At 35.7% G+C, this 17,589-nt stretch overlaps 1 protein-coding gene across 3 annotated transcripts in view; it reads left to right on the top strand.

Annotated features, from left to right (window-relative positions):
- UNC79 (unc-79 subunit of NALCN channel complex) overlaps positions 1–17,589 on the top strand; it is a 161,654-nt gene that overhangs the window by 15,474 nt on the left and 128,591 nt on the right. For all 3 annotated transcript variants that reach the window (XM_087813828.1, XM_087813833.1, XM_087813832.1), the window contains 3 exons: positions 3,375–3,467; positions 5,781–5,836; positions 6,513–6,642. In XM_087813828.1, coding sequence (XP_087669954.1) covers positions 3,375–3,467; positions 5,781–5,836; positions 6,513–6,642 — 279 coding nt within the window. The remainder of the gene's footprint in view (positions 1–3,374; positions 3,468–5,780; positions 5,837–6,512; positions 6,643–17,589) is intronic.

The following is a 17,589-nucleotide window of genomic DNA, read 5'->3' as shown; positions in this document are numbered from 1 at the left end:
TCCAGCATTTTAGCTCTAAGAGGGCAAAGACTTGCCTGTCTTGTATGTAGCTGTGTCTCCAGGGCCTTCAACAATGCCTGGTACATAGGAGGTACTGAAAAAATACTTATGTTTTAAATCCTCACCTGAGGATATGTTTAGAGAGAAGAAGGGAGAGAGAGAGAGAGAAACGTTGATCAGCTGGGATTGAACCCACAACCTAGGCATGTGTCCTGATTGGGAATTGAACCTGTATCCTTTTGGTGCATAAGACGATGGTCCAACCAACTGAGCCCCCTGGCCAGGGCTGAAAAAACACTTTTTGACTGAATAAGTGACTAGATCATTGGCTATGAAGTCAGGTGACTTGGGCGGTAGTCCCAATAATTAAGTTGGTGTTCTCATGCAAATAATTTGATTTCTCTTTTATAAAAATGGCTTTTCCCATATATAAGAGCTGTACATATTATATTAGGCACTGTGAAATGCAGGAACAGATTAGGGAATTGTTACTATTCATAGAGGGGGTGGTGGTGGTAATGGTTATTCTGATGGTGCTGAGAGGATTAGGGAATAGGTCTGAAACTTTTGATTATATTTCTTGAGCACAATATTAAGTGTAAATTTTTAAAATTTTGATTAATTCTCTTATTCCTTCTATTATATGTAGTTGTGGCCTTTTGCACCCCCATGGGGACAAGCAACACATCTGTTTACATCATGCTTTTTAACAAGATTCAATAAATGATGTGTGCCTGTGCGTGTTTATTAAATTAGAATTGCAATGATTTTATTCATTCTGTTAGAAGGCTAAGAAATTGCAAGGCACCATCTGTTTATATAAGCATTGGAGCCAATTTCCTAGGGCTTGAGCCAAGGGAGCGCTTTTGGCTTTGCGGTTGACCATGCTTGAGGGAGAGCATGGATTTGTGGGGGTAGAAGGGACATCCAAAGGTCACTGAATCATTTGGGCTGTTCTACAAATAGACTTCACCTAAATCATCTGAGGCACTTGGGCATCTCTCCCATTTTTAAAGGCCTCCAGGCACAGTGATTCTCAGTCTCTCTTAATAGTAGTTTCCATTTTTCAGAAATGTTATTATTAAAAAGTTGGAGATGAATTTAAACAAAGGTGAAAACCTTTGTCCTAAAGGAATATATATGTGAATTTATTTTTTCTGGAGACTTTCTTTTTCTTCCTTAAACAAAGGACACAAGGCATGCACTTAGCCCTCCCACACCTGGACACCTTGCTGAGTGCTTTCTGTCTTATTTCTTACCTCTCTAGTAGTACTTCCAAATGGAGGCCAGAGATCCATTTGCATCAGAATCACTCACATGCTTACTAAGAGTGGCACTTTCCTGTTTCCCAACCAAGTTAGGCTCTCTAGATACGGCCCCCCAATGCTGAATTTGAGCCCCCTGGCTCAGGTCTGAGAACAGCTGCATCTGTTCTTTAGGATTCAGCTCAAAGTCCTTTTTCCTTCATCAATCATATTTGATTAATCAACTTTATCACTCAGTAGCAATGAACTGATCTCCACATCTCTGTGTGATTATTAAACTTATTCATCTACCAGAGTATCACCTCGTGGTGAGGTAGCAGCAGCGCAGCTGCACGTGATGGATAAAGCAAACATGTTAGTTAGAGACCCGTTTTATTTATTTGTTTGTTTCTGTGAAGCTGTGGTAATGGCCACCCTCTACTGTGGTGCTCAAAGGCTTTTATGTAAAAAAAAAAAGAATCATGGGGAACTTCTTTGTCTTCTTTATATCAGATCTTTTTATTAGTGTTTTAATGGTACTTCTATACATGTGTTTATTAAAAGTAGTCTTATTCTTTTTGGCTATAGGTGAGATATTGCTCCCACATACTGCACTTTGATCTAGAATAAAGTAAAGTAAAATAAAATAAAGCGGATTTTAGGTTCTCTGCTTCCGTTGTTGCCCGTGTTCATGGTCTGGCCCATGATGTGACTTTCTGGGGTGTGATGCTCACTGTATGCTGTTCTGTTCATGCTTTCTTGACAATTTTCCACACAAGCCCAAATATAAGGAGAGGCTTCTCCTACTTCTACAGTTATCCCTGAAAAAGATTTTCATTTTATATTTGAGTCCTTATGAAGTTTCTTCTAATGTGGTTCCTCTCTGTTACTGTGTTTAGAATAATCAAGTACTCTCTGGACACAATATATTACCTTGAATGACTTCAATCAGTGCTAGTTTTGAATGTTATTGGGGTTACCTGATACATTATATTTAAAAAGACACAGAAAGAAACTTAATATAGAGTTGGATGTCATTGTAAACAAGCCACTTAAAAGATTTCTTAAAAGATGTCTTAAGGGTTATTACCTGGAGAACATGATTATACAGCTATAAGATGAATTCTGAAGAAACCAACTTGCTTTGCGATTCAGAGCTTGTGGCACAGGATAAAATGTTCAGCAACAGTGTTATTCACAGAATCAAAAAGTGCTTTATTTAAAACAACTCGTATGGATCTGAAGATGGTAAGCTTTGGAAAACTAAAAAAGTGGTTCTCATGGTGATACAGATGCTAATGGTTAAGTTACATGTGAAGGTTTGAATAAAATTTTTTAATGATGTGAGCGTTGAAATAAAAAAATGTGTTTTTATTGATTTTAGAGAGAGAGAAAGGGAGAGGGAGAGAGAGAGAAACATCGATGTGAGAGAGAAACATTGATCGGCTGCCTCCCACACACACTCCTGCAGGGGACCGAACCTGCAACCCGGGCATGTGCCCTGAGCAGGAATCAAACCGGCGACCTTTGGTTCATGGGATGACATTCAACCAACTGAGCCACACTGGCCAGGCGTGAGAATTGAAATATTTGTTTAAATTAATATACTATTTTTAAAAAGTACATGATATAAAATTTGTCTAACTAAATTAATAATGTACCCATTGTAAGTAGACTGGTATTTTATCTGCATCTCTAAAAGTTAATATATTCAAGTTGGGTTCAGAAACCTTTTATTTTTACTTTACTGGAGTAGCCTTCAACATGCCTTCATACCTGGGTACATGGATGATTCTGTTTTTTCTCTCTTTTCCACCCAGATGCAAACATCTTGGGTGCAGAGGTCACATCTAAGTGCAGCTCTGCTAAAGCCATCACATCACATTCTGGCACTGTTCCCACTCCTTGTGGATTCTCACTAAATGCTGGCTACTGCTACTGATAATGACAACTGTAGCATTTGTATGCTAGGACACATCTCGTAGTTTTATTTGTGCAAAATGTCCGTTGATTCTGTTGGCACTTTTAAAGAAAAAGTTTTTTCTCAGCTCTCATGCTCTATGCAAAGTAGCAAGTATACATATATCCATATAGATTAGTTGTGTCTAATCAAAAATATTCTGCTTTCAGTGGGTTCCTCAAGGAGAGAAGGAGTTCCTGCCCATGTTAATCTCTCTGCATCATCCATGCTCATGATTGCAATGCAGTACACGTCCAACCCAGGTAAGGGGAAATTTGGGTGGCTTGACTAATCCCCAAACCAATAATTAAACGAGACATCAAACAAGCAGGCTAGAAATTCTCATGTGATAACTTCTCTTGGTGGATAGACAAGTGAAGATATGTTAGAAAACAGACTTTTGAGTTGAAATAAATTTCCCTTGCCTGTTTCTATCAACAGTAATCTTGTAGGCTAGCATTTTCAGAATGTTTGAGGACATGATTTTAGAACATTGGCTGGAAATTGATTGAATGTAAGTATACAGGAATAGTTGTATTAGAAATAGAAAAATCACCTGCAATTCTAATAATTAAAGAAAACCATTGTTAATAATTTGTGAATTTGCTACTCTAATGCCACACAAGTATCCTTGAACATAAATCTTTTACTACATTTTAAAATTATTTCCTTAGAATAAATTCATAAAAGAGGGATGAATTGGTTAAAGGACTTGAAAAATTTTCAGTAGTCTCACTAATTATATATGAAAGTATACATAGCCTGTCATTGAACATTGTTACACAATTTGTATAGAGTCGGACAAGTGAGAAGTAATATCTAGTTTTGGTTTGTGTTTCTTTGATTACTGGTGACATTGGACAGGTTTCCTGTGATTTACTCTCTCTGGTTTCTGTTCATCCGTATAATTGCAGGTGATCTTTCGGAGACTCACCTAAAAAGGGGCTGACTGTTGGCGTCACATGCTAAGATATGAACATTTTTATTTTTATTTGATGTTTATTTGGAAAGTGATCAAATTTGATGGACTTGTTTTCAACCTTCTACTTAATTATGTAGTAAATACTGAGGTTTTGACTCAGAATGAGGAAAAACATATTTTTCATTTTAAAATCTTAATTCTTCTAGTGTGGAATGCCGTCCTTTAAATGTGAAACCCAGTCCCTTAGGATTATTATATGAGTTTGATGAAAATGTATTCACTTTGGAAGTTATATCTCATAGCTCACTTTGGCTTGAATATCCTTAAAATGTCATTTATATTATATGTTATGTTCTGGAAACAATCCTTCATTTGGAATCCAGTTCATTGAAAACGTCTCGTCATGAGGCTTTGGTCCTGATGTCTAAGTTGGGAGGCAGTGAAGCAGCGCTTTGAGGTTAGATGTATGTGGGTTCACATCTGTGCTCACCTGCAAATTGCCAGTTAGCGTAACCTTGAACTTGTCATGTTTGCAAATAGCTGTCACAGTGGAGGTTATTATATTTTTATACAGCCACACACACAAACAAGTAATAGATCCGTCAGAGCAATTAAAGCAGTGTCTCCTGGTGTGCCTCTTTCCTTTTATCCAAGAGAAAAACAGAAATCTCACAAGTTCTTTAGCAGGTTCTCCCTTAGGTCTTGCTGCCGCAACTGAGTCAAATGGCTGTCCCCAGCTGCAAGCTGCACTGGGACAAGGGCAGGTGGAAAGGGGTTGTTGATAGCAGTTGAGTAGCATCAATAGTGTCTGTTACGGGTAATAGGAGAGGGTCAGTCATGAAGTCAAGGGAAGAAAGGGTTTTAAAGAGAAGGCAGTGGTCAGTACTGAATGCTGCTGAAAGTCAAATAAAAGGCAGACGGAAAACTGTCCATTGAGTTGAATGACTTGAAGGTCACTGGTGACTAATGTGAGATCTACTTTGGTGCCACAATAGAGTTGGAAGATGGATTAGGGAAAGTAAAAAACAGCTATTTAACTAGGGTGAAAGTATCTCTCTTCCCTCAGTAAGCATAGGCAAATCAAAGAAGCTTGCTGTTGTGTAGCTTTTAAGAATTCCTCAACAGATGGAACTGGCAATCAAATGATAAGACCCCGTTCTAGTCCATCGTTGTAATCCATCATGCTGTCACTTGCTATCTGCCCAAACTTGGCAAGGTAGGAAACAGTCTCAGTTTCCTAACTGCAGCACGGCAGTTACGGGATAATCCACATACAGCTCTGAGCACAATACTTGGCATAATGAATGCTCAATGAGTGTGGCCTTTTGCTACGATCCTGTTCGGCTCTTTTCCCCTATGTAGTTCTTGATTACGTGGATATAAGAGTCTGTTGTAACGGTATGATTACTGGGGATTTTTCTTAATATTTCCTTTGTCGATAAGGTGAATGAAATATGCTTCTCAAGGATCTTGGAATAAAGCTTGATAAAGTCAAGGGCTTGTATGATTTTTTAAAAAGTGTGAATATATGGAAAAAAGTAATTTCTAATTTAATGATCAGAGTGAAAGTCTTACTAATATAGTTTATTATATCTCAAAAGATGTTTTATCTGATATCTACATTTCATGTTCAAATTACATTTCTTCCTTACAGTGTATCATTGTCAATTACTGGAATGCCTCATGAAATATAAACAAGAAGTCTGGAAAGTAAGTTTTGGGCCACATTTAACTCATAGCCACAAACTCCCCAATTTATATTATATAGTAAAAACTGTTTGCATGTCAGAAGTATTTATAGGTCAAATTTATTGATGCCTCATTATTTTGGTGTGGCAGAGCCTGTAATTCTTTCCTTACTTGTCAATTGTTTATCATTTAGAGCAGGAATGATCTTGAACACAGTGGCTTGACAGAAAAAGTAATGGAATACCTCTTATTCTTGGAGTTTAGCAAATACTATATAATATGACAACTTTATTTGATTTGAAAGGTTGCTTAAGAACCTGTCTTCTTTCAAGTAGGAGATGTGAATTGTTAAGAAATGTGTTTTAGGAAAAAGAATTTTTAAAATGTAGTGTTTAGCAAACTGGCTTAAGCTGTTCTAAAGTCTATAACATTATTTGGAGTAGAGAAGAATATGTTAAGAGATAGTGTACATATGAACTCTACCTGGGGGCTTATTTACAGGACCAATAAGTAAATGATAAAAAATCATGTTTTAATATGATTGAATCTGAGAAGCACACCTGGTTGATGAGATTCCAGGGGAATTAACCACCTCAGCCCCTCTATTGAAATTTTCACTGCTTTGGTATTATTGAATGAGCCACTTTTATTTTTATTTGATCATGCTAAGTCAAAATATTCTTCCTGTTTCCTTCAGGATCTTTTGTATGTGATTGCCTATGGGCCTTCACAAGTAAAACCACCAGCTGTGCAAATGCTGTTCCATTACTGGCCCAATTTAAAACCTCCTGGGGCAATAAGTGAATACAGGGGCTTGCAGTACACAGGTAAGGAGAGAACAGCCCTGTGATATACCCTGTCTTTATTTCTCCTAGGCCACATTTGTTTCACCTACTTATATTTATTTTTATCTTGCTGGATTATATTTCTGTGCCTTTAGACATTGTCATAAATCCTTTCTGAAACTAGGTGGTGTAAAATAAATAAATTACAACTAATGTCAAAAGTATTTATGACACCATAGTGTAAGTCTCAGTCTCCTTTGCTACCCATGTGCCCCATGGTCTTAACTACTGCTGATATTAATCACTGCAAGGTGTGAGCTGTGAGTAATGCTGCACATTTGCTCACCGTGTAGCAAAACCCCAGGTGGCTAATTCTGTTCTGATAAGACGACTTGGGGCATGTTCAACATTTCCAGTTCATATGCTAAGTAAAAATTAAATGACCCTGGTAGCCTAGTTGGACAGGAAGAGTCAACAGTTGCTGAATATTGGTGTCATTAATAACTGAGAAGTAAACATAGAATTTAAATATAAAGGCATATATTTACCAAAAAACAAACCAACCCCAATCCTATGTTGTGGTTTAGGTTTATATATTATAAAATCAAAGAAGCAACTTGTGGCTAATAGAGTTTCGGATGCTCTTGACTACCTTTTCCCTCCACTAAACTGTATTCATAGTTTTCTGAAAATGGGAGAGGTGGATGTTTTGGCAAAGTTAGCTTTTATTCAAGTTATTGTGGGTTACTGATGTTCTAGAACCCACTTCTTTCTTAGCATCACTCATCTTTCCTAAGGCAATTTGAGGTGGCTCAGAGGGGATTTAACTTAATTCTGGTCCTGATTAATTCTGTTCCTTATGTTCCTGATTAAAGCCAAGTGTTAGAGTTATTAATATCTGTTTTATGGGCTTTGATGATCCTTGGTGGCTTATTCTAAACTCAGAACAAATAGTATTGGCTATAGTGGTAGCAATAATATTAATTAAAACAATGAAGGTAGATAGTAAGTGATTTTTAAAAAATGGAAATTGGTATCATTGGTGTTTTATATCATTGATGGTAGAGAATATTGAAGTATTGCTAACTGGATAATTTGAATGTAAAAGCAAAAATAGTTGGAAGCATTAATAAAATAAAAGATAAAAATGATTGAAATAGTTGATACCAACCCCTCTCAACAGATCTCTGAAATAAGCACTTACAAGATGTAACCAGTATTAAATGAAATTTATTTATTTGGTAAATATTTGAAGAGTAACTCTAATGTGCCAGGCCCTGTACATTTTCACACAAAACCAGATCTCATGGAGCTTAATACAGTCTGGATATGAATATTCATTCATTTATTCATCAAATATTTATGAGGTGTCTACTATTAACCAGGTATTATTCTAGGCACTGGTGGTAATACAATGAAAAATCATACTAAGATCACTAATATCTTGGTATGTGCATTCCATTTGTGTGGGAAAGACCAGGAAACCGCCTTAAAGTGTGATAAGTGATAAGGCAGAGCAAATACAGTTGGCCTTTGAACAACTTAAGAATTAGGGATGTTGATCCCCCCATCCCCTACACAGTTGAAAATCTCTGTATAACATTTGACTCCTCAAAAACTTAACTACTAATAGCCTACTGTTGATGGGAAGCCTTATAGATTATAATTGATTAACACATATTATATATGTTATATGTATTATAGACTATATTCTTTTTAAAAAAATTATCTTTATTGTTGGAAGAATTACAGATGGCCCCCTTTTCCCCCATTGACCTCTTCTTCCCTGCACCTGACAAAATAGATCGTGATATAAAGTATGCTATATTCTGAAGGTAAACTAGACAAAAGAAAATGTTAAGAAAATCATAAGGAAGAGAAAATATATTCACAGTATTTATTGAAAAAAAAAATCCATGTATGAGTGGACCCGCGCAATTTAAACCTGGGTTGTTCAAGGGCCAACTGTACAGAGAGCTGTGGGAACATACAGGAGGGACCTCTGACCTCACCCTGATGGTGGGCAAGTTTGAGGAGGGTGAATTACCAAGAAAGGTCTTTAGTGAGTGACATGTAAGCTGATACTTGAATGAGATGCACACACTAGACATCATAAGGGGAGTGAATCAGCAGATGAAATGTGAAATTGAGGTAGAAGGAGCTGCACAGGTTTGGACTTGGGGCCAAAGATAGCATGACTGTATTTTAGTTACTAAAAAGTCTAATGCAGCCAGACAATGGAGGGACAGGAGGAGAGTAGCTAGGGGTAAGCAGAAAGCCTGGTGGGGCCTGTGAAGGAGATTGGATTTCATCCTAATGGCAAAGGGAAACCACGACAGGTTTTAAATGGAGAAGCCACATGATGAGATTGGCCTATTCAGAGCATCTCAGAAGCCCCGGGAAACTGACAGCTGCTTTGGTTTCCCACTGTAACCACACCCTCTTGGTAGAGCCAGGCAAACCTATCTCCCCAGAATAACTCAGCCTATGCCAATTAAGATCAGAGCAGCTCTTTCTTTTTTACTTGGCCTATCGGAACAGGAGTCTGTCTACAGGCATTAATTCTTCAGTCCATCCTTGTAATTACATCTCCACACACTTCCATTCTTTCAACAGTGTTATTATGTGCCTAGTACCTGCCAGGCACTGTCCAAGGTCCTGGGAAGCAGCTCTCTTAGAACTCCCTTTCCAGTGGATCATGGCATTCTATGCAGAAAATAGATCATGGAAAAAGTTAACCATTCTAGTCCATATATTACTATTTATTCAGCACTGTCTGCTTGTCAGACATTGTCCTACCTGCTTATTATCTCATTTAATCTTTTAGGGTTCTCCTAATTGAACAAAATTTATGGACCAAGCACCAGATTAGATTTTACAGACATCGTATCAAAAATCTTGAGAGGCAGGCTTTCTTATTTCAATGTTACAGATGAGGAATGGGACACAGTTTAAGTAACATCCCTAAATTCACATAAATAATAAGGAAACACTGCTTGAATTTGAACCTAGACTATCTTCATTGAAAACCTACATTTTTCTGGTCTAAGAGTGTGATGTCACTTTTCTCAGTTCTTTAATGAAACTAGCTGGAGCATTAGAAATTTTCTGCCATGCTTTCTGCAATGAAGGATGCACTAAAGGGTATCATCAGTATTTAGATTGCAGTGCTACCCTAAATATTCTTTAAAAAAAAAAAATCTTTATTGATTTCAGAGAGAGGAAGGGGGAGGGAGAGAGAGAGATAGAAACATAAATGATGAGAGAGTCCGTGATCGGCTGCACCCTGCATGCCTCCCAGTGGGAATTGAGCCCGAAACCTGGACATGTACCCTGACTGGGAATGGAACCGCGATCTCCTGGATCATAGGTTGATGCTCAACTGCTGAGCCGTGCTGTTCGGGCCCTAAATATTCTTAATAATAAAAATAATATGGACACAGAATCTTATGATGAAAATTGTCTCCATATAACTGAAATGCTTTCTTAGGGATTAGCAACTTTTGTTAGTTTCCTCAGTGATTTATTTCCTTTTAAAGTAAATTTTTTTAATAAAAGGAAAATTTGCTTTTAGAAAAACTATAGAAATATGTAAGAAGGAGAACAGTACTACCCAGAAATGTTATATTTGGTATATTTGTTAACATTTTGGTATATTTTCTTCCAGTTTTTAAAAAATTTACCTTTATTGTTGAAAGTATTACAGGTGTCCTATTTATTTTTCCCCCATTGACCCCCTCCCTCCTGCACCCACCCCTCCCAGGCCTTCACCCCATTATTGTCTGTGTCCATGGGTTATGCACATCTGCATATAAGTTCTTTGGTTAATCTCTTCCCAACCCCACCCTTCACACCCCCTTTCCTCTTCCCTCTGAAATACAATAGTTTGTTGCATGCTTCAGTGTCTCTGGGCTATTTTTTTTGTCAGATTATTTTGTTCATTAGCTTCTTCTTAAAGAAGACCCTTCAACATCTCATGTACTACTGGATTGGTGGTGATGAGCTCTTTTAGGTTTTTCTTATCTGGGAAGCTCTTTATCTGACCTTCAGTTCTAAATGATAGCTTTGCTAGGTAGAGCAATCTTGGTTGTAGTTCCTTGCTTTTCATTACTTTGAATATTTCTTGCCACTCCCTTCTGGTCTTCAAAGTTCCTGTTGAGAAATCAGCTGACAGTCATATGGGTGCTCCCTTGTAGGTAACTAATTGCTTTTCTCTTGCTGCTTTTAAGATTCTTTTTTGTCTTTAACCTTTGGCATTTTAATTATGATGTGTCTTGCTGTGGGCCTCTTTGAGTTCCTCTTGTTTGGGACTCTCTGTGCTTTCTGGATTTGTAAGTTTATTTCTTTCCCCAGGTAGGGGAAGTTTTCTGTCATTATTTTTTCAAATAGGTTTTTAATTTCTTGCTCTCTTTCTTCTACTTCTGGCATCCCTGTAATGCGAATGTTGGGCCTCTTGAAGTTATCCCAGAGGCTCCTTCCACTATCTTTATTCTGTGTTCTTTTATTCTGGATTTTTTTTTTTTCTCTTCTGATTGAGTCTTTTTTGCTTCCTCATATTTCAATTTGCTGATTTGATTCTCAGCATCCTCTTTTCTACTGTTGATTCCCTGTAAGTTATTCTTCATTTCAGTTAGTGTAGCCTTCATTTCTGACTGGTTCTTTTTTATGTCATGATGATCTCACTAATTTCCTTAAAATTCTTACTAAGATCCTTGAAATTCTCATTAAGTTTTTTGAGCTCCTTATAACCATTGTTTTGGACTCTGTATCTAGTAGTTTGCTTGCTTTCATTTCATTTACTTCTTTTTCTGGAGGGTTCTACTGTTCTTTCCTTTGTGACATGTTTCTTTGCCTCTGCACTTTGGCTGCTTCCCAGTGTTTGTTTCTACATATTAGGTAGAGAGCTGCTATGTCTCCTGGAATTGGTAGAGTGGCTTTGTGTAGTAGGTGTCCTATAGGGCCCAGTGGCTCAACCTCTCCAGCCACCTGAGCTGGACCTTCTTGGTGCTCCTCTGTGTGGGCTGTGTGCACTGTCCTGTTTTAGTTGAGCCTTGGTTGCTGTTAGTGTTACTGGCAGGAATTGATCCCTAAGCCAACTGGCTGTGAGGACCAGCTGAAACTATAGCTGAAGAGCTGCTGTGCTGGAGACACCCCTGTGGAGCAGGATTTATTTCAGTGGGGCTTTAGTGTTCACCAAGTCCGCCCCTTGTGTGTCACTCATGGATGTGGTAGGGTTGTGATCAGCATGGTTGAAGCTGACCACCGGGTGCACTGTCTCTAAGTCTTCCTGGGAGGCACAAAGTCTCTTCAAGTTTTTTTGACTGCACACTTTAAAGTTGAGATCATATTGTACATAATTATACAAGATTTCTCCCCAATCTATTATGACAGTTTTCAAATACAGAAGTTTAAAAAATAACACTATGGACACACATATAGCCACCTAGATTTAATAATTGTTAGTAATTCACCATAATTTTAACTATACATATATATGTATATAAATTATTTATTGTTTTTTAAGCATAGTAACATAGGAATATTTACAACAACTCATATGAAGAAGATCAAATAGTGAGGATTTGGTAATCTACAGTGTTTGCCTCTTTTGAGTTTATTAGCATTTATCAACAATAAAAACTACTCCAATTGTTTTGGTCATCAAATATGAGTCTTAAAGATGCAAAAGTTACAGGTTTCTTGGCAATGATAATCTCCCATTATGTTGTTCTATATAGCTCTGCTTCTGTGGGGAAGAAAGACATTACTTAGCAATTTTCTTGTTACAGTTTCCCAACAATTAAATAATTTAGCCTTTGTAGCAAAGATCAGCACCAGTATGATACAGTTTTCATCTGAACTATGGATAAAAGATGTGGGAAGATATACATTTCCAGGGCAGAGACTGTTGCAAACATAAATAGGGCATAACTAACTAAAGATAGCACTACAAGGTTATACTTTGGTTTAAGCTACCAAATTAGTAGAGTTGGATTCTTGAGTTGTATACAAGTACAAGAAACTCTACTGTCTTTTTATGTCATAACTTCCCCATCATTGAGGTTTTATTTATTTTCTTATTGTCTTGATTTTATCTCCACAAAATTTTTAAAATGTTTTAAACATTTTTTACTGGTGCAATATACACATGTAGAAAAAGACACAAATTATGACTATCTGTGGAACACCTCCCACCATGTTTACCTCCTTCTGCTCTCCCAAAGGTAAACTACTAACCTGACTTCCAACGTCAGAGATTACTTTCATCTATTTTTGAATTTTATATAAATGGAATCTTACATTATTTATTTGCGTATGTGTGTGCAAATTGTCCATGGGTTGAGCATAACTGTGCTTTGTTCATTTTAATTGGCGTATATGTGTGTGTGTATGTGTGTGTGTGTGTGTGTGTGTGTGTGTGTGTGTGTGTATATGCTACCAAACGAATGTACCACAGTTTGTGTATCCATTTTGCTATGAATGGATATTTGGATTGTTCCCACTTTTTGGCTATTATAATTAATGCTGCCATGAACATCTTTCTCCATATCTTCTGGTACACATGTATACACATTTCTGTTAGATGTATTACTAGGGCAGAATTGCTGGATTGGAGGGTATGCATATATACAATTTTTTTTTTAATCCTCACCCAAGGACATTTTTTTCATTGCTTTTCAGAGAGAGTGGAAGGGAGAGAGAGAGAGAAACATTGATGTGAGAGAGACACATCAATTGGTTGCCTCCTGCATGTGCCCCAACCAGGTCCGGGGATTGAGCCTGCAACCAAGGTATGTGCCCTTGGCCAGAATCAATCTTAGGACCCTTTAGTCCACTGGCTGACGCTCTAAGCACTGAGCAAAACCAGCTAGGGCAATATATCCAATTTTAATGGATAATGACAATCAGTTTTCCAAAAGGTTGTACTCATTTGTACTTCCATTATAAGAGTATGAGATTTTTTTTGGTCTATATTCTACATTTTGGGCAGTTCTTTATTTGTTTAAAAAATTTTACTCGTTTTTGAGGGCATGTAGAAGTATCTAGTTGTGGTTATAATTTGCATTTTCCTGATTACTAATACACACTTTTTTATGTCTGTTAGTCATTTGGATATCTATATAATCTTTGTCAGTTATATACGTTACAAATATCTTCTCTTATTTTTTTTCACTCTCTAAATGATGACTTTTGATTAACTCAAGTTTTTCTTAATGTAATCAAATAAGCAGTCTTTTTCTTTAAAGGGCTTTTTATATCTTATCTAAGAAAATTTTTCCCTGCACCATAATTATGACAGTATTCTTTGTTGTCATCCAGAATATTTGTTTTTATACCTTTTAAATTTAGATATATCTGGAATTAATTTTTCTGTATGGTGTGAGGTAAATGTAAATTTTTTCTCTTATCGGTTTCCAGTTGACTTAATGTCACTTATTGAAAATGTCCTTTCCTTACCGCTCTGTAGTACCATTTTTGGGGGGCATATTTAAGGATAGTTTTGTCTCTGGATTCTTAATTTAGTTTAATTGTGATATTTTTTCCCTTTTCTCAATACCACAGTGTCTGAATAATAAAATGTTACATCCTCTACTGCAAGTGTTTCCCCCTTGTTGTAATTGTCTTTCTCTTCCTTGTTTCCTCTGATTTCTGTTCTTCCTGTTCTTTCTCTTACTGCTTTTCTCCTTCCTCCTTCATGGTTATTCCTAGCTGTTTGCTAAGTTAAAGAGTTTGTCATGTTAAACACACATAAACATATGCCAAATCTGCTAGGATTTTGATTGAGATGCCTTGAATCTATAGATCAATTGGGGAACTGGCATTTTTGTAATATTGAATCTTCCAACCCTCAGACATAGTATATCTCCATTTATTTAGACTTTCTTCAGTTCCCCTCAGTGCTGTTTTCTGTGTAGATGTCTTGCTTGTCTCTCATGTGGTATGTCCCTAGATTTTTATTTTTTTGATGTTATTGTCAATGATATATCTTTTTATTTTTATTTATTTTATTTATTTTTATTTTTATTTTTGTTTAAAATATTACAGGTGTCCCTTTTTCTCCCCAATGAATAATATATCTTTTTAAAATTACACTTTTTAACTCCTTGTTGCTAGCATATAAACATGCTACATTTGGATATTTATATAACCTTTGTCAGTTACAAATCTTCTCTGATTTTTTTACTCTCTAAATGATGACTTTTAAATTCTAATAATTTATTTTAGTTTTGTTAGGTTTTTTATGTATATAATTATATTATGTTGAATAAGAATAATTTAATGTTTCCTTTTAAATTCTTACGCCTTTTGTGTCTCTTGCCTTATTGCACTTGTTAACACCTCCTGTGCTATGCTGAGTTCTGAGTTCCTTCATGGTTTCATTTTTGACCCACTTGGTCATTCAGAAGGGTGATGATTAGTTTCTAAATATATGGGGATTTTCCTAGTGAGGTTTTGTATTGATTTATATATTGATTCCTCTGTGGTCAGACAACATACTTTGTATTATTTTGATCCTTTGACACTTTTTACATTTTCTTTAGAGCTGAGCCTGTGTTCATTTTTTTGGTAAATGTTCCTGTGTACTTTAAAAGAACTTGTATTTTGTTCTTTTGATACTGTGTTTTATACATGTCAGTTAAATAAAATTTGTTAATTGTGTGGTTCAAATCTTCTGTATTCTTATTGCATTTTTGTGTATTTCTTTTATCAGTTACCAGGAGTAGAATGTTAAAATCTCCTACCATGATTGTGGATTTGTGTATTCCTCCTTGTAGTTCTATTAATATTTGCTGTATATACTTGGAGGCTGCATTACTAGGTGTTTACAAATTTAGAATGCAGTATCTTCCTGGTGATTTGAAACTTTTCCATTATGAAGTGTATGTCTTTATTTCTAGTAGTGCTTTTTTTTTGTTAAAATCTACTTTGTCTTATACTAATAGTTACACCAGATTTCATGAATGCATAGCTTAACTTTTTCCTTTCTTTTCCAATGTTATATTCATATATTTCATGTGTTTTATAGGCAGCATATCATTCTGTTCTTTAAATTCAGTTTTCATGATATTTGCCTTTTAATTGGAGAACTTAATCCATATGTATAATGTAATTACTGGTATATTGATTAAAAATCCATTTTTCTATTTGCTTTCTATTTCTCCTGCCTTTTCCTCTCTGTATTGCCTCTTTTGCACTGATTGAGTATATTTAAATATTCCATGTTTGTTTTAGTGAGCTATTCAGTCTTCTGTATTCTTTTAGTCACTAGCCTAGAGATTATAGCATACATTCCTGATTTATCAGTGTCTAGTATAAAATAATACATTTAGCTTTTCTGGTAAGATGACAGAAGATTTTAACTTCTTTTACCCTCTCCTGACTTCCATGCTATGCTTTTATGCTCTCTTTATTTTTCATAATTTTTGTGCATGGTGTAAGTAGTGTCCCAGTTTCATTCTTTTACATGTGATTATCCAATTATCATAGCACCACTTATTGAAGAGACTGTCTTTTCTTCATTGAGTATTATCTGCTCCATTGTCAAATATTAATTGACCATGTATGCTTGGGTTTATTTCTGGGCTCTTGATTATATTTCATTGGTCTATTTGTCTGTTTTTATGTCAGTAGCATATTGTTTTGATTGTATAGCTTTATAGTATAACTTGAAATTAATGAGTGTGATGCCTCCTGCTTTGTTCTTCTTTCTTGGGATTTCTTTGCCTATTTGGGGTCTTTTGTGATTTCATATAATTTTTAGGAGTGTTTTTTCTACTTCTGTAAAATTGCCATCAGACTCGTGATAGGGATTGTATTGAATCTATGGATGGCTTTTGGTAGTATTGACATTTTAACTGTATTAATTTTTCTAATCCATGAACATGGGATATCTTTCCATTATTTGTGTTCATTGATTTCTTTCACCAATGTCTTATAGTTTTCAGAGTAGATATCTTTCATCTCCTTGATTAAATTTAGTCCTAAGCATTTTATTGTTTTTGATGCTATTATAAATGGGATTAATTTCTTTATTTCATTTTTAGAAAATTCATTGTTAGTGTATAGAAATGGTACTGATTTTTGTGTGTCAGTTTTGTATCCTGCAACTTTACTGAATTCATTGATTAGATCTAACAGTTTTTTGATTGAGTCTTTAGGATACTCTATATATAAAATCATGTCATCTGCAAATAGAGATAATTTTACTTATTTTTTAATTATTCTAATACCTTTTATTTATTTTTCTTGCTTGAGTATTTTAGCTAGGACTTCAGTATTATGTGAATACAAGTGGTGAGAGTGAGCATCCTTGTCTTGTTCCTGATCTCAGAGAAAAAGCTCTTAATCTTTCACCATTACGTATGAGGTTAGCTGTGGACTTGTCACACATATATAGATAGCCTTTATTATATTGATATATGTTTCTTCTATGCCTAATTTGTTAAGCATTTTGATCACGAGTGGCTGTTGAATTTTGTCAAAAGCTTTTTCTGTGTGTATTGAGATGATTATATGATTCTTTTCTTTCATTCTGTTAATGTGATGTATCACATTGATTTGCATATTTTGAACCATTCTTGCATCTCAGGGATAAGTCTCAATGATCATGGTGAATGGTCCATTTAATGTGCTGTTGAATTTGGTTTGCCAGTGTTTGAGATTTTTTGCCTCTGTATTCATCCCTTGAATATACTGACCTGTAGTTTTCTTTTCTAGTAGTGTCCTATTCTGGTTTCAATATCAGGATAAGTCTGGCATTGTAACATGACTTTGGGAGTGTTACTGCCACTTGAGTTTTTTGTAAGAGTTTGAGAAGATTGGTATTAATTCTAAATGTTTGGTAAAATTCACCAGTGAGATATTCTGGTCCTGGGCTTTTCTTTGTTGGGAGATTTTTGATTACTGATTTAATCTTCTTACTAGTAATTGGTGTATTCATATTTTCTATTTCTCCCTGATTCAGTTGTATGTATTAAAGTGTATATT

This window comes from Miniopterus natalensis, chromosome 1, assembly GCF_054644295.1.
Source record: "Miniopterus natalensis isolate mMinNat1 chromosome 1, mMinNat1.hap1, whole genome shotgun sequence".
Taxonomy (NCBI): domain Eukaryota; kingdom Metazoa; phylum Chordata; class Mammalia; order Chiroptera; family Miniopteridae; genus Miniopterus; species Miniopterus natalensis.
This window is presented reverse-complemented; position numbering and strand designations above follow the sequence as displayed.